Consider the following 25,224-nt stretch of genomic DNA (forward strand, 5'->3'; position numbering starts at 1 on the left):
AAAGCGGGCCAAGTAGAGGGGGGTTTATTTCTATTCTTTTGTTAAATTGCCCACCTAGCTTACAATGAAAACTTGCTAAAGGGATGTATACTTTCACCCGAGCAGCGTCAGGTGCACCACTGCGACCTAGATTTTTTCAGTTGCACCAGAGAGGGTTAAAGCGGATCTTTTGGTTGCACTCTTAAAAAGTTTGGGAGCTGGAGCCCTGAATTTCGTCATCAACATGCATACCGCGATAGTGCAATATAACTGAAATCTCTATCGCAGGCCAGTTTTATATTGTTTATATCGCATATCGTTTATACCGCCCATTACTAATTAACAGGTAGTGTTTTATGTCCCTCTCGGCAGTTCATATTGCTCTATACACAGGAAAGACATGGAAGCCTTCCTGTGAACGTCCCTTTCAATGTAAATGCAGAGAAGTGATTCTTCGCCCAGTAGGACAAGTCAGATCATTGGCATAGGTTATTTTACACCAAAGAGGATCTATTTATGAATGCAGACCTTGACTTGAGGTATTAAAACACTTAAAATCCTACATAATGTACCTTTAATTAAATTAACATTTATCCTTCATTACTATCAAGATACTGCAACACAATACGTTACTATGGGAGCAAAACGGGACAGTAGTCACTAAATAAACTCTCTCTCTTAACATGATAAGAGCAGATAAACATAATTGTGTTTACAGTACTGTCTAAAATCATGCATGATACCAATGAATCATTCTATAGGACACGGACTGAATAATTTAATTAGTCTGTGAACCGAGCTAGCTAGCTAGCAAATGCCAGCTTAAAGTGTAAATTTCAGGGTCAATTTTTCAGGAAGTTAATGCAATGTGCTTATTAAACATAAATATTAGAACCGCCCACCATTGTTTTGTATGGGTTTTGATACCAAAATGCTGAATATTATCGAATATAATATGAAAAGTTGGCACTCCCCCTCCCTTCCACTATATGGGGTATGATGTCACAAGAGGAACTCATTAGAGTTAACCGTGTTACGGTGCAATGAAGAAATATGGGTTATGAAAATATTATAAATGTCCCCTAAAATGTGCCCATGACAAATTAAATGACAAAAGCCTACAAAAGCCTAAGTAAACGGTTTTTTTTTTTACCATCCATAAACAACAGATGAACCTTTGCAAAAAAAAATGTATCCCCGCTGTCATTGGATTTGAACTAGCCCTTCACTGGCTTCTGGCTAGCACTAGGCGTGAGGTTGGCATGACACTTTCAAAACAACAACAAAATCTGACAGCATCTTGAAGTTTAGGAACTACTAGTTGCAGGCAGCAGTTGGATATGCTAACTGGCAGCTTCGTAGGCTTTAGGGAAGGTAAAAGCAACGACTGAAATAGCCTACAGTGATAAAGGTATGTTTCGGAGGCTAAACGGCTATTGAAGCTACGACTAGTGGAGACGGAGATGTTTTGCGATGTATGAAAGAACAGTGTGGAGAGATAGACGACAAGGACCAGTGTATTGACTGAATGCATTTCTGTACACCTTTGAATTTGTTTTGGGACTTGTTAAACAACATCTGAGGCGCAAAACAACTAGCGAACAGCCTCGAGTTAGACTTGCTATTGCGTTTGGTGGTTTGCTACCCCGTCAGATTACAGGATAATCAGCGCTCCTGAACTAGCGATTGGTAGGCTACTTGTGCAGTGTGTGCATCACTGCTCCGATTAGGACTGACACCATAAGTAAATAATGTCTTCAGTCTTGTCCCTCCTTGCTATTCTATGACGGCAAGATTTTGAGAAGACTGGCTTGTTCCGTTATGTTATCCGGGTTAAGTTTGCACGGTGACCAGGCTAGCCGAGATTAGCTCTATACTCACCAGGACACCTGGGCCCGTATTCACAAAGCATTTTATCTTACCACTAAGAGTACTCCTAAATCGCGCTAAAAGATTTTAGTTAGGAGTTTTCCCATAAAAGTTATTCACAAAGCCTTTCAGACCTACTTTTAGTAAGGAGAAACGCCCACTCCTAAACTAAAAGTGAGTCTTTGTTGCTATGGTTGACGTCATTACTCATGCACGAGCTTGATGAAAGTGACCACCTTGATTGGCTGGTGATTATAACGCGGGAATGATGGCAAACCTCGCCTACTATGACGAGTTGAGTGACAGGTGTTAGGTCTTAGCTGGTGAGAATGCGTGCGCTATGTCGGGCTGTGAAGGATGGAAGATGATGAATAAATAGGCATAGCCTTAATGAATAAAGAGTAAAGCAAGCCTAGGCTTAATGAAACACTATGGACTGGAGCAGTATCTTTGCAACATGTTTTAAATTAATCTGTATGAAAACACGTAGCCTATATTTGCAAAGAGGAGAAGCGATTTAATTTAATTAGGCACAATGAGACGTTACATTTAGTTTACATGCAATGGTGGTTTTGGTTGTCGGTGGCATTATTGCATTTGCATCCTTAGTTGCAATGCACATTTATTCCCTTGCATGACAGCGAGCTCCTGCACTGCACGGTCATTTCAAAACATCGCGACGTGAAATGCCACTAAAAGCGGGTTGTGAATAGGTCTTAGTGAGTTAGAAGTCCTCTCGAGTTCTTTTACGCTGTCCTAGACTTAGGAGCTACTTTTAGGCTTAGAATGCTTTGTGAATAACTTTTAGTGAAAAAAATTAGGAGTCATAAAGTTAGGAGTGACACGCCCATTATTTTTAGGAGTTCCTCCCTAAATTCGCCAGTTAGGAGCTACTTTTAGCCCTAAAATTCTTTGTGAATATGGGCCCTGGCCAACTCCATTCATTCTCCTAACAGCATTAATAACTCTTTGAGGGTCAAGGCTCCTGGCATTTTCCTCCCCTCTCTCATGCCTGACCAGTTCAAAAGTGTAGGGCTGTAGTCCACAAAGAATTTGATGGTTTCCCACGTCCTCATTCGTTCTCCATACAGTAAGAATCTAGCGGAGTATGGGTCGGAGTTCCTCGTATGACATCATCACCCAGTTACGTTAAACATGTTACCTTTGCAGAAAACCCCTAAATGATACTTTTTATCGCTTTTTAAGAAAGAAATGTTTAAATATATGTACATTTAGCAGTTTATTTACACTTTAGTTGTTTGTGGTGGCTAAGCTGAAATTTAAGCTTTAAAAAGCTATGTGTGTGAATGGCATTAACCATAACAATACAGCTATGCGCTGCCAGGTCACTAACAGTTGAAAGACTCCGCTTAAACTGTATACCGTGTCAAGTTCATTGGAGTATAAACTACCCTCTTTAACTAATGCCACTAATGTTATTCAGGTAGTTGTCACTTCAAAGAAATTACACTGCTCCATTTAAAATGTTACCTTAGCTAAGCGGCTAGCTAGCTAGCTAGCAACCAGATAGTAACCGGCAGCAACATAGTCTAATATTAAGTTATTTTCTTAACAGATCCATACACGAAAAATTACACTATTAGGCTTGAGATGATCGGAACAATTTACAGATTATGACAAAATTGTCCAAAATACCGTCAACAAATCCAGAAAGCCATAATGACCAATTTATTGATAACATTCCACAAGTCTCCCATTAATGCAGCGAGGGCTTACTCTGGTCTGCATAGGGTGATTCCCTACCAACCCCATTGCAATAATAGAACGCGGAAATGGTCGAATGTTGGGGCCTCTCGCTCCGCTCTAACCCTCTCTGATTCAGTGCAGTAGGGGTCTGAGAGCTCTAGAGGACCTGGTGTGAACAGAAAGAGGACTGAGGCCCCAACAAAGCTTAACTGGACCAGGAAGAGAACCCAGTCCTCTTTCTCATAAACTCACAGTGGCCCTCATTTATCAACAGAGCGTAGAAACCAGCGTATATCTGAGTGCAGAAATCATCTTACGACGGGGCTCACGTGTGATTCATCAAACTTTCGTATCAATCCAATTCCAGCGTAAGAATGAACGTTTGTTGATAAATCTGGCGGCTGGAAACAAGCGTGATTTAAATATCACGCCCCTATATTATGCTCGTTTTAATGGCCTCGCCCCTAGAATTTATGACATGAAGGTGCATTATACGTCCAAAAAAGATCATTAGTGATCTCGAGCCACAGTGACGTCCAGCTGAACCTTGTTAATTTTGACAGCTAGAAGCTGTCATCAAGGAAGGCGGGAAACTAGAGCAGGGGTTCCCAAACTTTCCCATGACAAGGCCCCCCAAATACCACTAGATTGTGGCCAAGGCCCCCCTTTTGCATGATGTTGTATTGAACCCATCAACGATACGGCAAATGTAGAAATAAGTGAATAAAATAGGCCTATATAGGTGAAAATCTATTTCTTTTATAGGCTTTGCAATAATAACACTTGTATTTAGGAATGTAATGGTATTACACGGTTATAGTGACCAAAATTATCAAAATTTTCAGTATTATCGCGCTATTTTTTTAAAAAAAAGTGTTCATATGTTAAAAAAAAAAAAAAAGCACAAGCTGAGGCCTACAAAATAGTTTAAAAAAAGTGTGACAGTTCCATTGCAAAAAATATAGGCAAAACCTTATTGCCTTAAAGGAGAATTCCGGTGTGAAATTGAGCTTAACTGTACCGAAACATGTTAAGATGTACTCACACGTGTTTTAGACGCACTTTTGCTTACCCCCAGCATTCCGAACTCCTCCGTTTTCAGCCTAGCTTGCAGTAGTCTTGAATCTATTAGATTGGGCACCACGTAGCCTATGCAGCTAAATCGGTATTTTTAAACCATTAAAAAGGTTCCAAGTAACTCCACACTGCATTGGTAGACTTCTGAGGGTCCTGACATTTAAAACGAGATACTGAGAACTTTGGAAATGCACAGGAAGTTTATTAAAAAAAAAGACAAGCAGTGCCTTCATAGAATCTCTCCGCTGGGCGCCATCTTGGAATCAAGTCGCGATAAGCCGACTGACGAGCGCGAACGAACAGGAAGGACAGGGGAACATATTGCTAAAGTAATTCCATAGGAAATATATAGTTATACTGTCTACATGAGCATGATGAGTAACAAAGCTCAAAATGTTTGCAATGTGTCCCCCTGTCTTTCCTGTTTGTTTGTGCTCGTCAGTCGACTTATCGCGACTTCACCACAAGATGGCGCCCAGCGGAGAGATTCTATGAAAGTACTGCTTGAATAAACAGTCTTTTTTAATAAACTTCCTGTGCACTTCCAAAGTTCTAAGTATCTCATTTTAAATGTCAGGACCCTCAGAAGTCAACCAATGCAGTGTGGAGTTACTTGGAACCTTTTTAATGGTTTAAAAATAGCGATTTAGCTGCATAGGCTATGTGATGCCCAATCTAATAGATTCAAGCCTACTGCAAGCTAGGCTGAAAACGGAGGAGTTCGGAATGCTGGGGGTGACCAAAGGTGCGTCTAAAACACGTGTGAGTACACCTTAACATGTTTCGGTACAGTTAAGCTCAATTTCACACCGGAATTCTCCTTTAAGCGGGATACAGATCATGCACAGTGACAATCCTAGTCTCTGTTCAACCCTCCAAACACACAAAATGGCTTGTCTTGTTTCTATTTCATATTTTGAATTAATAAACGTTATATATTTTGCTAACATTTATAGTATCTTTAGGATCTGCATAATTAGCCTACTTATAGCTGAAACTATTCAGTAATTTGAAAACTTCACATTGATTACACTTGTCTTGAATGATATCACAGGGGTGGTATATACAGTAGATCTAATTGAGTGCCTGTCACTTTAAAAAGTCTGTGAACGTAATTAGGTTTCATTCGGTTTTAGGAAAATATCACGCATAATTCAAGGCTATATATGGTTTCATTACATAAAATGAATGTTCAAAAAACTAACAAGGTAAAGAAAATATTTCTGGTGTCAGAAAAGATAAGTGTCTTGCAATGTTAAATTCTATGATTTAGGTAGGTTACCGTAGCATGGGATTGTGTGTTGTCCCGTTCACTTTTTCCTTGGTCATGTTTAATTGGCCGGGTGCTTAAGTTACTCTACCATGCCTTTGAGTTTGGTATATCTGCTATGTATCCAATGAGTGACAACCAGTGTTCAAAATAAAACGTTACGGTATTCTCCTGATAATGGATTTAATATGAATGTACATAGATAGATGCAGAGTGGCCACAGCGCACGTTTGCGGTGAAAATGTTCCGCCTTTTAAAATGTGTAGCCTTATCCGAATCGTGGTTAAATCCATCAAATTAGACAACAGAATCAGTGCAGTTTTGCTTCATAGTAGCCTACCAGGCTTATGTCAAAAGCAGGCTCGGATGAAGCTGGAAGGAATTTAACATACGGTTTCCAGGCCATGGTTATCAACCGCGATAATAATGATAGGCCTATATTTGAAATGAACACGGTAATTGTTAACGTCAACACCGGTAGCCTAATCGTTACATCCCTAAAATACAAGCAGGTAGCCTCTACAACAAATTATTATAATGGTATTTCATATCAATACATACAATAATAGAAATATTCTATGATTTTTTTTTTTTTGCTTAATTACAGTAGTGGTGGGGGAAAAAATCGATTCTGTTCAGTATCGCGATATTTTGTGAATGCAATTATATCGATACTAGTAGCTCAAGTATCGCAATACTTAATTATAGAATTGAATTATCTATTTTACCTTTATTTGAGTCCCCAAGGGGAATTTCAAGATATTACACTCACAAGGTGGCGCTTGTTGTGGCGTTTTATTGTGCATTCAACGGCAATTTCAAATAAAAATGGCTTCACAATCACAACCTGTCATAGACGACCCTCCATCACTTTGAAAGTGTGGGTGTATTTCGTTTTCAACAAAAAGCAAATAGTAAGGACCTTGATATGCACCACGCCATGACAAAGTGAGTTGAACAGTGTTATTTTCCTTATTTTTTGTAATGCCTTTGAATAATATGAGAGACATGAATAGCAATATATCGCAGAATCGAATCGCAATACTTGTTGTATCGCAATATGTTTAGAATCGCAATAATATTGAATTTTGGCCCAAATATCGCAATAGTATCGAATTGTCATTCTTTTGCCAATTCCCACCCCTAAATTACAGTATATTTTCATCCAACTTGCTGCGGCCCCCCTAGCGCCCCCTGGCGGCCCCCACTTTGAAAACCACTGAACTAGAGCGTTTTGAGCGCAACAGACTTTATTTTCGCAGAGAGAACGCATCATACTATAAATACATTCATTACAAAACCGTACGACACTGAAATTTGCCCTTTTAAAATATATATGCCTAGGCCTAATTCATGACTGTTGCGTTTGCCAAAGAGAAAGTAATCATCGCCTATGGCTATTCTAAGCCATGAAATGTGTCAATATAATATGCTACATTACAGAAAATAGGCTGCACATGTTCAGGAAAGGTGTTATGTCCGAGATAGTCCATCAATTCAACTATTCAACTTTCTAATGCACTGCCGATTTACTGCTGCGCGATGCATGCCGCCTGAAAAACTTGCGTACACGAGTTGAGACTAGACGTGAGATTTGAGTGTCGCTTCCGATCACGTTCACATTGATAAATGCCATACTTTGCGTGGAAACAAGCGTACGCCTTGTAGCACCGCATTATGTAATAACACCGCATTATGTAATAATGTAATAAATGTGCACGCCATTATGTAATAATTGCCGCATTTTGTAATAATCTGCCGCATTATGTAATAAACTTCTTGAACGCAATATGTAATACATTTTGCCGCATTATGTAATAAGTTATTACATATTGCGGTTGTTACTACATAATGCGGTTGTTGCGGTTTTTTTTTTTGCCAAATGTAACAATTGGTGCATTATGTAGTAACCAACCAAAATTGACATTTTCATTGATTAAAAACAGCATGATAATGTGTATTTTGCTCAAAAATGATAAGTAAGGGGACAGTATGTTAACTATTGCTCAGCTTACATTGTAACAATCCACCTTTTAAAGGTATACTATGCAGGATTGGCGATTTCATCGCCGGTTTCGCTTTCACTTTTCATTTTCGCTCGTTTTATGCTTGCATTTTTCTCTGCAGAGCTTCCCCTACAGCTTTAGCGTGTATATTTGACAAAACTTCTCAATCGGTCAGTCTGCCGTGCCTTTTCATGAGACTTTACATGACACTTCCTGGAGTAGAGCATGGGTGCGTGCCCGGTGTCTCCTGAAGTTGCAAGTGTGGTTTACCGCTACAGACCACTAGAGCGGCCAACAAAAACACCGTTCGACCGGTAATGACCCATTTAATCATATATAACAGTATGGAACGAATTGATTAACTGAAAAACGTTGCATAGTATACCTTTAACTTTGGTTGTGCTCATTTAAATGCACAAGGGGTTCTTTTCAATTAATATTTGCAATCATATTAGTCATGAGATCAAGTTTGGAGGTAAGTGCTTCTGATAGTTAACCACTTTATACAATTGTCAATGTCAAGTAAATCTCTGTCTTTGCTCAAGCAGCAGCAAAGATAAGACATACAGCACCAAATTATTAAACATGGGCTGTGCACAAGATGGGTGTGCCATGCATTCTGTTTTCTGTTAACAGATATTATTATATTATTGGCTAACTTAGCTGGTGTTGACATAGCCAACCATAAGCTAAGCTAACACATGTTACACATTAACATAAAAGGTTTTCTTTTCAAGTTCATTGAGGACACAGTATCTCAGTCTAAATCCTGCTTAGTTTGTTGTAGTACAACAAAACAAAATTAATAATAATAAATATAGCTGCAAGCGGCGATGGCAGGCCCGGTCATTTCGGAATCTAACAAAGCAATACGTAATTGTTGGTGGGCATGTGCATGAGCAACACACATGCCCACCGAATTTGGTTAATTTTCATCAATGTATGTGTCAACCACAACAGACAACAGGCTAGGTGGCGCTATAGAGTCCCTAAGCCACACCCTAGGCCAAAGCTCTCTGACTAGCTGCAGCAATAACACACAAGCCTACCTAGTTGTCGTGAATGTATGTGTCAACCATAATAGACAATGTGCTAGATGGCGCTATAGAGTCGCTAAGCCACACCCTAGGCCAGAGCTCTGTTTCTGACTAGCGGCAGAATTAACACACAATCTCACCAAATTTGATTCATTTTCGTGAATGTATATGTCAACCACAACAGACAATGCGCTAGGTGGCGCTATAGAGTCCCTAAGCCACACCCTAGGCCAGAGCCAAGGGGGCAGGCATATTCCCGGAAGTAGAGACACGAATTGAGCTGGTTATCAACACTCTGCTAACTCCCATGGACGGCCATAGATTGCAGATTTATTTGCGATCCCATAACTTCATGTAACATGTGCCTTGTGTCGCCCTTATAGCTTCTGTGTATTCTACAGTATATAGGGTATCGAAGGCAAAACTAATTCACGTCTTCCCCGTATATAACGTTGGTTTCCCGCAAAAAAGTATAGTTAGCATGTCGGTTGGAGGGAAGCTAACGTTCGACAGGAGATTCCCCGTAATGTTTGGATAAGAAGCTCAGTCCAGCCTGCACGAAAACCATGACGGAAAGTCATTTGCAAGATCAATGAAAAAGCGTGTAGCCTACGGTAGCCTACTGTTTGATAGGGTAAAGCATTACCTAGAGGCAAGTAAACAAAATAATAATATTAAAAACGAACATTAATAATGGATTGACAGTTGTTCTGAAAATCCCATCTATCAGACCAGTTACAGCAATGTACAGGATGGCTAACGTCACAAAATGAGTATGAGTCTGCGCAGTACGATGGAAAGTAAACAGATTTTTGTTTCAGCCCCCTCCCATTGGGAACAACGGAGTCTGTTTGTCCATTTCTTTTAGGTCTATGGCCAGAGCTCTGTCTCTGACTAGCAATAGCAATAACACACAAGCCCAACAAATTTGGTTAATTTTCGTGAATGTATGTGTCGACCACAACAAACAATGCGCTAGATGGCGCAATAGAGTCCCTAAGCCACACCCTAGGCCAGAGCTCTGTCTTTGACTATCGGTAGCAATAACACGCAAGCCCACAACATTTGATTAATTTTCGTGAATGTATGTGTCAACCACAACAGACAACACGCTAGGTGGCGCTATAGAGATAGAGCTCTGTCTCTGACTAGCGATAGCAATGATATACAAGCCCACCAAATTTGGTTAATTTTCGTGAATGTATGTGTCAACCACAACAGACAACACGCTAGGTGGCGCTATAGAGTCCCTAAGCCACACCCTAGGCTAGAGCTCTGTCTCTGACTAGCGATAGCAATAACACATGTAATGTGCCCACCAAATTTGGTTCATTTTCGTGAATGTATGTGTCAACCACAACAGACAACGCACTAGGTGGCGCTATAGAGTCCCTAAGCGACACCTTAGGCCAGAGCTCTGTCTCTGACTAGCAGAAGCAATTCCACATGTAGCTGCCAAGTTACATCCAATTTAAAACCTTTTTTCTGCCTATAACACCAACTTCCTGTTTCTTGATAAGACGTCATAATTCAAACCTTCGCCATTTCGATATACTTCGACAATTAAAAAATCTGGTCGTAATTCCTCTTGAGCAACCCCTCAAGATCATTTTAGTGCTTATATGACATGATTTCGATAAACCGTCTAGGAGATTTTTTTCAAAATATGTGATGTGCAGAAATCATAAACATAATCATAACTCAAATTCTTCTAAGATTCACTATAAAGTTGAAATGTAAAATTGTTTAGATTAATAGAACACACATGTCCACCAAATCTGGGCCATTTCCGTGAATGTATGTGTCAACCACAACAGACAACGCGTTAGGTGGCGCTATAGAGTCCCTGAGCCACACCCTAGGCCAGAGCTCTGTCACTTAGTAGTGTTACCAATTCCACACATAGCTGACAAATTTCAAGAGTTTTAGAGCATGCCAAGTTGGTGAAAAAAGGCAAAACGTGGCCTGTAAGAAATTTAATCAAACAATAGGGCCTTGCACCTATGGTGCAGCCGCTTCAGCACCTCGGTGCTCGGGCCCTAATAACTTACGTTTAAACATTGCCTTTCCACTAGCAGGCCTAGCCTAGCCAGTACTGAGTCCCAATCAGTACCTTGCAGGAGGAGCAATATCAAGTACTGGCTTAGGCTAAGTGCCTGAACAGCATAAATCAAAGGGAATTCTGATAGGCAGTTCCCTCCATATACTGATAGTTTGGCTATACTGTATGTGTGTGAAATTTGAGTCATGGCCTGTTTTACTGTAGGTAAAGAACATTGTTAAAATTCACTTTATTATTCTGCAATTCCTTTGTGTGATCAGTGTGTTAGGCTGTATGTTGCAGCTGAATTGTTTTTCATTTAGTTGCTTAAATACTTAATTGCATCGTTAAATTAATACTTATTTGTAAGCATTAATTTTGAGTAAAATACACATTATCAAGCTGTTTTTAATCAATGAAAATGTAAATTTTGGTTGGTTATTACATAATGCACCAATTGTTACATTTGGCAAAAAAAAAAAACCGCAACACCCGCATTATGTAGTAACAACCGCAATATGTAATAACTTATTACATAATGCGGCAAAATGTATTACATATTGCGTTCAAGAAGTGTATTACATAATGCGGCAGATTATTACAGAATGCGGCAATTATTACATAATGGCGTGCACATTTATTACATTATTACATAATGCGGTGTTATTACATAATGCGGTGCTACACGCCTGTTTTACGCCTGTTTTTGGTCGTACGCTCGTTTGATAAATGAGGGCCAGTGTAGGGTTGGGCGATGTCCCCTTAATTGGCATATGACGATGTGTACAGTAAAACATTGCGATGGACGATGATATCGTCGTCGGGGGGGGGGGGGGGGGGGGGGTTGGGGGCTGTAAATAAATGTATTATATTATAGGCTATATGGCCTATATTAAATATTATATAGGCTATATGGCCTGGTGAAAGTGGACAGCTAAGAGACATACTGACTGGGCTACTGTGTGGAAGATCTGCTCCAAGAAAATCCTAGTAAGAGACCGACAGACAGCTAATCTAAACACCTGCTTACACCAACCAGCGGTATATTACACATTGCCAGCATTCGCTGGGCCTCGCAAAAAACCTCGCAAAAAACCTCGCGGTCACTCATCTAAAATCTTGAATAGCCCAGTCTGTACCTAACTCATATGTTACGCATCCCACGTTATTAGGCTACCGGCTTGCCGACTATGAGGGCAGCAGAAAGTGAAAGTAGGCTGCGATCGCGCAGTCAAGTCGAATTAAATAACAGTTGAAGTAGGCTAAACAACTTTTACAAATAGCCTAACGAATCCCGATTGCCACGCTGCTGGGGCTTTTGCTCAAGGCAAATGCGTGAAATACAAGCATTACAGTGAAAGACGTAGGCTATAGCTTCTGATAACGATAATGAAATAAATGGTTTATTTTAACACGGTGGAGAATGACGCATTCGGCGCTTCAGTGTTGTAGCCTCGCAAGAAATTAGAGCTAGATTGTCCTAGTCGTAACAATAATAATTCATTTGCACTATTTCATTCTTAAACATTATTAGGCTACATGTTTTGCGTTCAATGTAGGCTACACTGCGAGACATGAAGCCTAAAAAAGACAATAACACATTCACGTTGCAAGGAGGACTTATTTGAACAAGACGGTCTCAGACTAATAGCCTATGTTTTTTAATTTTGCACTGTTTGGCTGACAGCCTCTTAAGCACCCTACATGTGCATCAGTTCTAGGCTCAATTTCATTTCCAAGGAAAAGTTTTTATTTTTTAATATTTTAGCTTAGTCTGCAGTAGAAATAAGTGGGGGCGTGGCATCTCGATGGTTGCTTTCCATCGTGATGTCTGTCAACCATCACGATGGACGATGATATCGTCTATCGGCACAACCCTCGGCCAGTGTGAGCACAAAAAGAAGAAGAGTTCTTTTTCTGTTGGTCCACTTTTTGGTCCACTTCAAGAGGACTGAGTTTGGTTCTTTTAAAGGGGACCAGGTGTGAAAACACCCTTAGTCACAGGGCCAGCCAAACTATAAAAAAAAGTGTGACTTATCGTCCAGAAAATACGGTATGCATCCTGATAAATCCACCTCAATTCAACAGATTTTAGAGAACATCTCTGCTTGACCATCTCAGATTTGCTTCAAACTTTTACCATCTAAAGAGTAAGCATTTAAACTAAGTTAGCCAAAATATTAGCTTGGTATACCTTATACATCCAGAGAAAAACATGGTACCCCCTTCTGATTTTTGGCACATTTGTGCCCTCTTCTAAATCTGCAGCAAAGTTCAGATGTCATTATCTCAAAAAGTGTTCAAGCTAAAGACTTCAAATTTTCTGTGAATAATGATTGCTACCTATAGATTCCACATATACATTTGTAAGACACGGACTGTGTTTCAATCTTGTGAAATCAGAAGAAAAATTGTTAAGGTCTCTCTACAGATGTGTTTAAGCTGTCTTTGAAAAAGTAAGAGTAGAGGTGTCTATATTGCATTTTTATTGGAAGTATTGTAACACAAAACTGAAAAATAATCAATTTGGATGATATTTTATCTCCCCATTACAGGGGTATGACAAGCTATACCAATGAATTGAACGCATCTCCAGAAAGAGTATGGAATGGGCTTTCAGACTGTGAAATTTAAAGATGGTATTATGCCTATGGTTATTTTTGAAATCTTGGTCTATTATAACAATAAATTGCTGATATCACTAAATAGTGACATCAGCAATTTCTTCAGGAAATACAGGAAATATTCATATCACAAAGCAAGTAAATAAAAAATAAATGTTTAACAGTATAAGACATAAACATCTAGTACTTAGGAATAAGACAAGGATTATGAAATCTTGAAATAATAGCACAAAAAACAACGCAAATTGTTGTATCTTCTAATTTCACAAGATTGAAACACACTCCGTATCGACACATATAGCTTACAAATGTATTATGTGGAATCTATCATTATTCACAGAAAATTTGAAGTCTTGCTTGAAAACTTTTTGATTTTTTTTTAATAGAAAAATCCTCCTACACCTATGGGAATTTAACATAGGTGTCAAATACTTCTGCCCCCTGTATTTAAGGAAGAACATTTGGTAACACTTTATTTTAATGTGTCACTGTTGCAGTGTACCTTACCTAATTAGGTACAGTGGAACAACCTGTGTAACAACATGTACTAGCATGTACTAACATTGTACTTGCATTATGTATTTGTGGGTACCTACATATAGTTGTCACATTGTAATACTGAGTACTTTTACAAAACTTTGCCAATTTGCCTAAATGTTTCATCCAAGGCAAGGGGCTGACCTGAGACCTGCTGGATGGGATGAATCTGGTCATGATAGATTTAATGTACATAACTGGTACACTTCATTTTAATGGGTTTATGCCACTGTATCAAAGAGTAATAAGTGTGTAGCAACATAGTTGATACATGTGCTACGTAGGGTAATAGCAGACATGTTCCAAGACATCAAAGACATAACATACATGTCATATGTACTTAACAGGTTTATTCCACTGAGGACAATGATGCCTTGACTGGAGCTAAGAATGGTTAATAAATTAAATCTATCATGACCAGATTTACCCCATGAAACATTTAGACAAATTGGCAAAGTTTTGTAAAGTATTACAATGTAACAACTATATGTAGGTACCCACAAATACATAATGCAAGTACAATGCTAGTACATGGTAGTACATGTTGTTACACAGGTTGTACCACTGTACCTAATTAGGTAAGTACACTGTAACAGCGACACATTAAAGTAAAGTGTTACCGAACATTTATTTATTTACGATACATTCTTCGATCACAAAGATTTTACTCATTTTTTGAATTAGGCATTAAGATCCAATTGTCAAATGATGATTTTATATTCCTCTTTTTAGTCAACTTTAGCATGGGGTCAAATACTTACTCTCCCCACTGTATAAAATATAAGATATAAGCTATATAAGCTATATTTGGTTAGGTCTATTCGGACCTAGTCAGACACGTATTCTGTCTAGAACTTTGAATATCACAACGTCAGGCTACCGACGTTTTGTAAGTTGCTTTGGACAAAAGTGTCTGCTAAATTCCATAACCATAACCTTTGGAAAAGTTCTGTGAGAATGTCTGATAAAGTGACCAAATGGTAGGTACACAATGTGTTCATTCCAGGATTAAAATAATTGGATATGGATTGTATAATCAAATATCTACCCTGATTGTAGTTTACATCCAGGCCTCTAAATTAACACCCGCCAACCCGCCAAATGCGGGTAAAAATTCATTTTGGCGGGTATAAAAAAAACCTTACTAGCCACTTTGGCTGGTGGTGAGTGATAGAAGAAAATTGTGTCCTGATTAGAACGCATGACGATGCCGTCGGCACCCCACCGAGGGCCGCAACAAACGTTCAGTTTTGCACCTGTGGGCTGCCTGATTGCCATCAGGAGTGTCCAAACTATGGCCCCCGATGCACTTCAATGCGGGCCGCCGAGCATAGTTTATCATAAATCCGTCTGGCCACGCACGCACTAGGTTATCATTGTCTGTTCGCTATTTTTTCCCAGCAACGATGTTGTGGTTAACATAAAGTAATGCTTTACACTCTTCTTAGAGAACGTTTACATTTACAATGTCAATATCAAAACAGCATGTTACATAGAGATGATAGGCTACTCTTTGAAATCTCTGCAGCGAATCTAATTTGCGTTATGTTAGGCTACTAATAACGTTACTCATAACGTAATTGGGAACGTGTTTGAATGCGCATGAAAGGGAGAGACAACACCAGCTGGCTTGTCATTGTGTTAACTGATATCTCCTTTTATAAGAAACGTAAAAGACAAACGCAAAGACAACAGTAGCCTAGTTCACTACTGAAAGGTAAACTGTCAGAGCGCAGGCATAGCAGGCACTGAGTGGAGCCAGTAAGAGTCTTAAAGTGACAGTGCACCATTTATAAATGAATTAAACAGCATATTAACCGTATTTCTTAACAAATGCATTTTCTACAACAAAATAACGTTCTCATTATTATCATTTAAATAATTCTATATGTTAATAGGTCAATATTTAATGGGTTGTGGAGAACGAAAAAAAAAAAGAATGTGGTGGTGGTTGGGAGGTTCGGGGTGTGTGAGTGGTAATGTTGTGGGCATGTCTAATTTTGGTCAGAAAAAAAATGGCTAGTTGAATTTCTGATTGGCTAGTAAGAAAAAAGATCTACTAGCCAAATTGGCTGGTGATGAAAAAAGTAAATTTAGAGCCCTGTTTACATCATAAGTGTAATGCAAAAGCATCTAGATACCATGCTGATAAGATTAAGAATAGAATTAATTAGAAAAAAAATATCACATTAAAATACTTACCAAAGACATGCACATGACTGAATGCAGATAACCATAATACAAAAGGAATTGAGGGCTGTCACATGTATTTTGTTGGTGTCTGGTTCCTTTGCAAATGAAGCTGCATGCAACACAAACATATCACTCATGTAACATATTATATCACTTTACACTCAAATATAAATCATGTGTGTTGTATGTTGTATGTTGATGTCACAGAAAACTTACCTATTATCCCAAACAAAGTCAACACCCTCAGACAACAATTTAGATTAAAAACATATAATGTTGGATTTGCCTTTGCCAAGAGTCCCAGGGGAATCAAACTGCACACATCCACAAGAAACCAAGTGCGCAAATACCTTCTCCGAATCTGTTTTGCATCTGTGATTACTACACCATTTTCTTCAAACCCAATGTAGAAGCGTGAAACGATGTTTAAAAAATAAATAAGATCAAGGCCGTATTTTATCGTATTGACTGATTGCAAAGTACCGTTGAAAAAAACCTAGGAGATACAACAGATTACTTCATTCACAGGCAATCTTTTATGACCAACTAAAACACAAAACTGTTAAGTGGCATAAATTAATCTTTAAAATGAAATTGGCTTCACTTACTTGAAACATTGAGACGGAAAAAGTTATTAATGATGTTAGAGCAATGAACAGATTCCATAGTCTCACATTGTGATTTTTTGGGGAAAGTACTGAGCCAGTAGTCTTTGAATGCCCCTCATCCCAAGAACCCTCCTTTATGTTATATGTGTACTCGAACCCCATCTTTCAAAGATTCGAGCAAAACTTCCACAACTCTATCTGAAAAAGAGGAAAAATCAACTAGAAGGGCATTCCAAGGAATTACCAGTGCATGATCATGACATTCATCATGACCATTCATATTACAACTCCGCCTCTTTAATTCGGCCGTCGTCTTGAAGCCTCAAAATATTGTAAACAAAGTAGCATAGTTGACTAGCTTCGGACTGTTCAGTTTCCCAATCCCCACGTGTGTTTAAGGCTGCGTTTACACTGCCAGTTTGAAGTGACCCAAATCCGATTTTTTGCTCTCATGTGGCACGTATCCGATCTGTGCCACGACAGTGTAAACAGAAAAAAAACACATGAATTCCGATCTCCTCAGATCGGATACAGGCCCCTTTCGTATGTGGTTTTAAATCAGATATGGATCGGATTTGTGTGCATGTGTCTACAGTCTAAACAGACAAATCGGATATTCCAGTGCAATGCGTCCCACACGTCATTAATCTGTGACAATTTTGCGCCTGGTGACGTTAGGTTACAATTCCAAGTGGGCGCGCTGGCGGACTCGGCCTATTGCCATCCAAATATGAATGGTCTACTGTAAATAGCCTACAACCCAGGCGCGTAGGAACCGCGGGGGTCGGGACACCCCCAATGTTGGACCCCCTCCTGAAAGAAAAACGCTGTAAAGTACAGATGTTGTTGATTACTTAGCTCAATTATATCCTCCTGAGTTACGGCCCCATAACTATAGCTATCGCTGCGCATCGGAGGTCTTTTACATTGTGTTTTAAGAATGTTTCCCGAAACGAAGCCCGTCTCAATAATGCAGCATGGAGCACTTCCTCACCTTGAGTGTCTGAAAGCTAATGTAGGCTCCTCTCTCAGTCCAAATATTTAGTGTACGGCCTTCTTTCATTCTTTTCGAAATAGTTAAGAGGATAGCCTATTGTGGGTGAATACAGTAGTCTACGATAGCCTAAATATAGTCTTATGGCTGTCGCTTTTAAATGTAGGCTTATCACTTGCGAAATCGGACGTGGCACATAGCCTAATTATCTGGTTACCTGGATTTAGCAAGTCCATACACTTTATTCATCCTATTATAGGCTATGCTTTTAAAATTAAATGTGTAATAATTTGCCCCTTATTATAATCTACACACTGTCACGACGCACATAAGGTTACGGGCGGATATGAGCAACCGAAGGCCTCGGTTGACTTAAGATAAACGGGCAGAATGCCTGTTTACAAACTACGTCAAACATGCAACATTATCTAACAAATGAAAAAACACAAATGAAAGATGAATAGGCTACTCACTGTATTTTGTCACAAATTAAGCAATGAGTTCGTTCGTGGCCACCTAGCGCGCAACTTACGCGCTGAGGTGAAGGCCCGACAAATACTAATTAACACAAAGCTTCATAATGCACAAACAAATACCCCCTCAAAGTTCAGTGTCCATACGTCCAAACAATAAACATAAGAAGCCGACAGTCAAAAACGACAACGAGATCTCCCAGACACGAAAAACAATGTTTATCTCACAGTTTGTTGAGTATCGTTCCAACACTGATGCGCAAGGCAATCTCAGCTTTCGTGTTCGTTAGCTGTAATCCAATGAGAAAAATCCACAAGGAAATGGTCACGGCAATGCAGCATACAGGAATCTTCTAACCACGTTACTTTGTTGAGCTGGCTGCATACAGGTAACAATAGCCACAGCGCGCTCTCCCTGCGTCTCCATTTAAACTAAGGGCAAACCCATTCATTGTGCCCAAAACGCGCATCCATCTGTCAGCTGACATAAAATTTACTTAGGAGGTGTTCACACGGGGAGGTTTTTATTTACAGAAAACACTTGACCTGGGTGTTTTTTTAAAAGATAGAAAGCCGACAGGGTTTTTTCTATTCCCCCAAAACAGCACCGAACGTTAATTTGAATTCCCATGACAACTGCCGTTCTAGAGCACAAGTACCGTTACGTGATTGCTAATGGTTAGCTTAGCTTGCCAGGTGAGCGGATGAAAACGGAGAATAATTTTTTACAATTATGGCCCAAAATCCCACCAGTTGACCTCCAGATGGTCTCCTTATGGTAAATGTTGTGGTATAACTTGTTGGTCATGTCGTATAGCTCTACATGTTCACTCACAAGAACAACTAGCTGTTTGGCTGGCATCTTTTTTCTTTGTTTTGGTCGCCATTTTTTTTTCTGAAAAAAGAACTTTCAATAAAGTTTCACTGTGACGCAAACTCTCGTTCATTGGTCAGCTGTCAAAAAACCACTTGACGCGGGGTGTTTTTTCTTGGAGAGTAGAAATTTCTCAACTTGAAAACCACCTGGGGTAGGTGGAAAAAAACGCCGGTGGCGGTGGTTTAAAAAGCGCCCAGTACCTTTTTTAAGAAAACCTCTCTGTATCATAGGAATATAATGTAAAACATCCACCCGCAACCGGTGGAAAATCATCCTCGTGTGAACACGCCCTTAGATGGCATATGAAAAGTCAAGAAGAAGAAACATATTTTCATTTAAGCAACGTTTATGCAACCACGTAAAGGGAAGCATTGGGGGAGTCAGTTGTCCTACAGACTAGCTGTGTGCGTTTTCAGGGAAGAAATGTGTTCTGAACAGCCTATGTGCAGATGTTCTTCCCAGTTCCAAATAGGTTAAGAAAATGACTGAAATACTTATTTTCAAAGCGGCATCTTACAGAGGGCCATTAAAACTTCAGCAATAGGTTTTGTTTATCTCTTATGTGACTTATAATTCGCCCCCTTTATTTATTAATATAAAAAAATTGCGCGCGCAACGGAACTCATTCTTGTCCCCCCCAATGCTTAGGTCTACTACATTCCTACACGCCTGCCAACCAGAGATATTAAGCAAAAAAGTGCCAAATTCAAGCATCGCGATTTGTAGGCTATTAGCCTATTTTTTAAAACTGCAACTGCAGTTCTGTTTGTTAAACTTTGCTTCGTGAAATTTGAATGTGTAGACTTCAATCACATGTCGTTCATTTCGTCAGTCCCTCGATCTGTTTCAAGTTAACATGAGTGCCATTTGATTTATATAGTCACAGCAAATGCAATTAAATGAAAATAAAAAGCATGACCTAGACCTGTGCGGGTTAGTTGCATAGACAGTAAAAGAGTTAGTTGTAACACCCGTCACTGGCAAAATTAACTGATTTTATCGCGCATGTTGCGAGCAATTATGATTGCGAGTTATGGATTATTTTTATGTGACGCGATCACACCCAATGAAAGTTAACACAGCAACTTCAAATATCTGTGTTGGACCAATTGCTTCAGACATGTAAGAAATAAGCAGTTCATCAACTATATTAACAGGTTTTATCAAGTCGATAGGACCAAAATAAGCCTATTTAAAGGTTATTGTGAGCTAGCATAATATGGTTTGCAATGGCTAATCACTCATACAACTAGCTTTTAACAGTCATACATTTGGACCTTTTTTTGTTGATTATATATGAAAACAGATGTTCTTTGTTTAAGCCAGCAGTGTTTTGTGTTAAAATATGTTATAGGATTCACGATTTTAGCACTGTTACAACCATGACGCTATACTGTTACAACTGTAGCCTACCGCACTTTTTAATGGCTGCGTAGGTTGGAACAAAGGTACATGTCACTGTTAAGTTAAGTTATTAACAAACTGCAACATATTTGTTACATTCTGTTTCAACTTTCATGGAGTAGAGATGTATGACTCTGTTCTGGTCAAGTTTCACTGCTCTCAAGGCTATCGTCTTTGTGTAAAGCTAGTTTGAACTGAGAAAATAAAAAAGTGTTACGATTGTGCTGGTTCTCCCCTACAAGAAACTTTTAGCCCATGCGCATGCGGGCCATTTCAAGTGTCTGGCAAATGTAAACACACATGATCGGATTTGGGTCACTGGCGAAAGTAGATGTAAACATGCAATCAAAAAAATCGGATATGAGCACAAAATCGGAATTGAGCATATCCGATCTGCAGTCTAAACGCAGCCTAAGTTTCAAGGTAGGCTAATAGTTTTTCTTCTTGGGACAGGCCCTTTTGAGTCTTGGAGTTGGAAAACATTAAGATGATCAGTCAACTTGAATGCAAGAGTTTGAATACATTTTGTGCAGTATGCTATGATGCTAACCGAATTTAATTCTAATTTAAACTAGAAATGCAATTCCAAGGAATTACCAGTGCATGAAAATGCAAAAAAATTTAGATATGGCTACTAAGGTGTAGCTAGGGTAAACATGGTGGTTGCATAGTTTAAAGAGAGTTGATAGTGTTAAGGTAGACATTTTAAAGCTTAAACATTCCTGTTCTAACTTAACTAATACTTTCTAACAGGTATTCTAAAATGTTAACTATGCTAACAATGCTAACCAGGTTGATAAGTTAACTTAGCTGATGATTTCTAGCAGTAATGCTAAAAATGCTAACATTGCTAACTATGTTAACAATGCTAACCACATTGATTAGCTAACTTAGCTAATCATTTTAGCAGTTGTGTTAAAAATGCTAACTATGCTAACAATGCTAACTATGCTAACAATGCTAACCAGGTTGATTAGCTAACTTAGCTAATCATTTTTAGCAGTTATGCTAAAATGCTAACTATGCTAACAATGCTAACTATGCTAACCATGCTAACAATGCTAACTTGCTAGTGAGGACTTTTATTTTGAAACAGTAGTTGCTAGGTTATCCATGGTGCCCACTATCAGGAATAAAGAAGTTACTGTAGTATAATCATGTTGGTTGCTATGGAAACTGTCAAAAACGCTTAATTTTAATGGTTGCTATGTTGGTTGCTAGGTACATGGAGGTTTCATTTAGTTGACTGGAGGCATAGTTGATGATAACTGACAGTTGGAATGGTTGAACAGTTAAATAGTTGAGTAGTTTCAGTGGTTAAATGATTTAATAGTGTATTATTGCAGTGAGGACTTTTATTTTGAAACAGTTGTGGACAGAGGAAACAGTAAACAGGATATGTAGTCTTCACAGAGAGATTGTATGCTTAAAGCCTGAGAGAGAGAGGGCTGCTGCAGGTGGGGCTGGCCACCTGGCATAAGATTCTAATTGCTCAACGACCCGATTGTGATGTCATAGAGGCCAATGTTAAGTCTAACATTTTAATAGTTTTTATTTAATAGTTCAAAAAGTATAAAAGTTACAAAGTTGAAAAGTCATACCAACCCGATCCATTAGAAGACCTACGTTACAGAGTTTAAATGAAGTTTCTAAGTTAAACGGTTGAAGAGAAATTGCGGTTAGAAAAATCGATCAGCGGAATAATAACTAGAAATGCAATTCCAAGGAATTACCAGTGCATGAAAATGCAAAAAAATTTAGATATGGCTACTAAGGTGTAGCTAGGGTAAACATGGTGGTTGCATAGTTTAAAGAGAGTTGATAGTGTTAAGGTAGACATTTTAAAGCTTAAACATTCCTGTTCTAGCTTCACTAATGATTTCTAACAGGTGTTCTAAAATGTTAACTATGCTAACAATGTTAACCAGGTTGATAAGTTAACTTAGCTGATGATTTCTAGCAGTAATGCTAAAAATGCTAACTATGCTAACATTGCTAACTATGTTAACAATGCTAACCACATTGATTAGCTAACTTAGCTAATCATTTTAGCAGTTGTGCTAAAATGCTAACTATGCTAACAATGCTAACCAGGTTGATTAGCTAACTTAGCTAATCATTTTTAGCAGTTATGCTAAAAATGCTAACTATGCTAACAATGCTAACCATGCTAACTTGCTAGTGAGGACTTTTATTTTGAAACAGTAGTTGCTAGGGTATCCATGGTGCCCACTATCAGGAATAAAGAAGTTACTGTAGTATAATCATGTTGGTTGCTATGGAAACTGTCAAAAACGCTTAATTTTAATGGTTGCTATGTTGGTTGCTAGGTACATGGAGGTTTCATTTAGTTGACTGGAGGCATAGTTGATGATAACTGACAGTTGGAATGGTTGAACAGTTAAATAGTTGAGTAGTTTCAGTGGTTAAATGATTTAATAGTGTATTATTGCAGTGAGGACTTTTATTTTGAAACAGTTGTGGACAGAGGAAACAGTAAACAGGATATGTAGTCTTCACAGAGAGATTGTATGCTTAAAGCCTGAGAGAGAGAGGGCTGCTGCAGGTGGGGCTGGCCACCTGGCATAAGATTCTAATTGCTCAACGACCCGATTGTGATGTCATAGAGGCCAATGTTAAGTCTATGGGGAAATTTTAATAGTTTTTATTTAATAGTTCAAAAAGTATAAAAGTTACAAAGTTGAAAAGACATACCAACCCGATCCATTAGAAGACCTACGTTACAGAGTTTGAATGAAGTTTCTAAGTTAAACGGTTGAAGAGAAATTGCGGTTAGAAAAATCGATCAGCGGAATAATAACTAGAAATGCAATTCCAAGGAATTACCAGTGCATGAAAATGCAAAAATAGATAGATAATGTAGATATGGTTACTAAGGTGTAGCTAGGGTAAACATGGTGGTTGCATAGTTTACAGAGAGTTGATAGTGTGAAGGTAGACAGTTTAAAGCTGAAACATTCCAGTTCTAACTTAACTAATGATTTCTATTCATGTTAAAATGTTAACTATGGTAACAATGATAACCAGGTTGATTGGTTAACTTAGCTACTAATTTCATGCAGGTATGGTAAAAATGTTAACTATGCTAACTATGCTCACAGTTCTAACCAGGTTGATTAGCTAACTTAGCTAATGATTTCTAGCAGTTATGCTAAAAATGCTAACTATGCTAGCAATGCTAACTATGCTAACCATGCTAACTTAAACTAACATTGCTTACCAGGTTGATTAGCTAACTTAACTGGTTATTTCTAGCAATAATGCTAAAAATGCTAACTATGCTAACAATGTTAAAAATGCTAACAATGCTAACCAGGTTGATTAGCTAACTTAGTTGATGATTTTTTGCAGTTATGCTAAAAATGCTAACTATGCTAAACATGCTAACCAGGTTGATTAGCTAACTTGGCCAATCATTTCTAGCAGTTATGTTAAAAATGCTAACTATGCTAACCATGCTAACTAGCTAACTTGCTAGTGAGGACTTTTATTTTTAAACATTTGTTGCAAGGGTATCCATTGTGGCCACTATCAGGAAACAAGAAGTTACTGCAGTATAATCATGTTGGTTGCTATGGAAACGGTCATAAACGCTTAATTTTAATGGTTGCTATGTTGGTTGCTAGGTACATGGAGGTTTCATGTAGTTGACTGGAGGCATAGTTGATGATAACTGACAGTTGGAATGGTTGAACAGTTAAATAGTTGAGTAGTTTCAATGGTTAAATGATTTAATGGTGTATTATTGCAGTGAGGACTTTTATTTTGAAACAGTTGTGGACAGAGGAAACAGTTAACAGGATATGTAGTCTTCAGAGAGATTGTATGCTTATAGCCAGAGAAACTGACAGTTGATACAGGTGTAATCAATTTAACTGGCTAGTCTTAAGAGAGCCAGAGTGTATATGCTTGACGCCTGAGACAGTAAATAATTTAAAAGTTGAATGTAGTCTAATTAATGTTGATAGACAGAGAGTTTAATGGATGTTGATAGACAGTTTAATGGGTGGATGAGTGAATGGTCTGAAGAAGATGAATGGATAGAAAGTTGGATGGAATGTGCCTTATATTCTTGTAGAATGGAGAGACACAGCTCTCTACTGAGAGTAGTGGATACAGATACAGGTGTAATCAATTTAACTGGCTAGTCTTAAGAGAGCCTGAGACAGAGTAGATTGTTTAAAAGTTGAATGTAGATCGTCTAATTGATGTTGATAGGCAGACTGTTTAGAATGGGTGGATGAGTGAATGGTTTGAAGAAGATGAATGGATAGAAAGTTGGATGGAATTAGGAAGACTTAAGTTGATACAGTTGATACAGGGGAACAGAAAATGTAGTCTCAAGAGAGCCAGTGTTTGTTAAAGCCTGAGAGAGAGAGAGAGCTGCTGCACCTGGACTGGCCACCTGGCGTACGATTGTAATTGCTGCCGTGATGTCATAAAGGGTAATGTTAAGTCTATGGGGAAATAGCTCAATGTTAAATCTATGGGGAAATCGTTTTTTAAT

General features: G+C 38.7%; 1 protein-coding gene across 2 annotated transcripts in view; it reads right to left on the reverse strand.

Annotated features, from left to right (window-relative positions):
• The window catches only part of LOC134080352 (uncharacterized), a 257,953-nt gene that overhangs the window by 229,950 nt on the left and 2,779 nt on the right, over positions 1-25,224 (reverse strand). The window contains exons 2-4 of one of the 2 annotated variants that reach the window (XM_062536752.1): positions 16,949-17,142; positions 16,557-16,836; positions 16,350-16,449 (exon numbers count right to left, since the gene is read on the reverse strand). In XM_062536752.1, coding sequence (XP_062392736.1) covers positions 16,350-16,449; positions 16,557-16,836; positions 16,949-17,110 — 542 coding nt within the window. In that variant the 5' untranslated portion in view covers positions 17,111-17,142. Of the gene's footprint in view, positions 1-16,349; positions 16,450-16,556; positions 16,837-16,948; positions 17,147-25,224 lie in introns of both variants that reach the window. The other variant, XM_062536751.1, reaches the window with a different exon arrangement.

The sequence above is a fragment of the Sardina pilchardus genome, chromosome 5 (genome assembly GCF_963854185.1).
Source record: "Sardina pilchardus chromosome 5, fSarPil1.1, whole genome shotgun sequence".
NCBI classification, from domain to species: Eukaryota; Metazoa; Chordata; class Actinopteri; order Clupeiformes; family Clupeidae; genus Sardina; species Sardina pilchardus.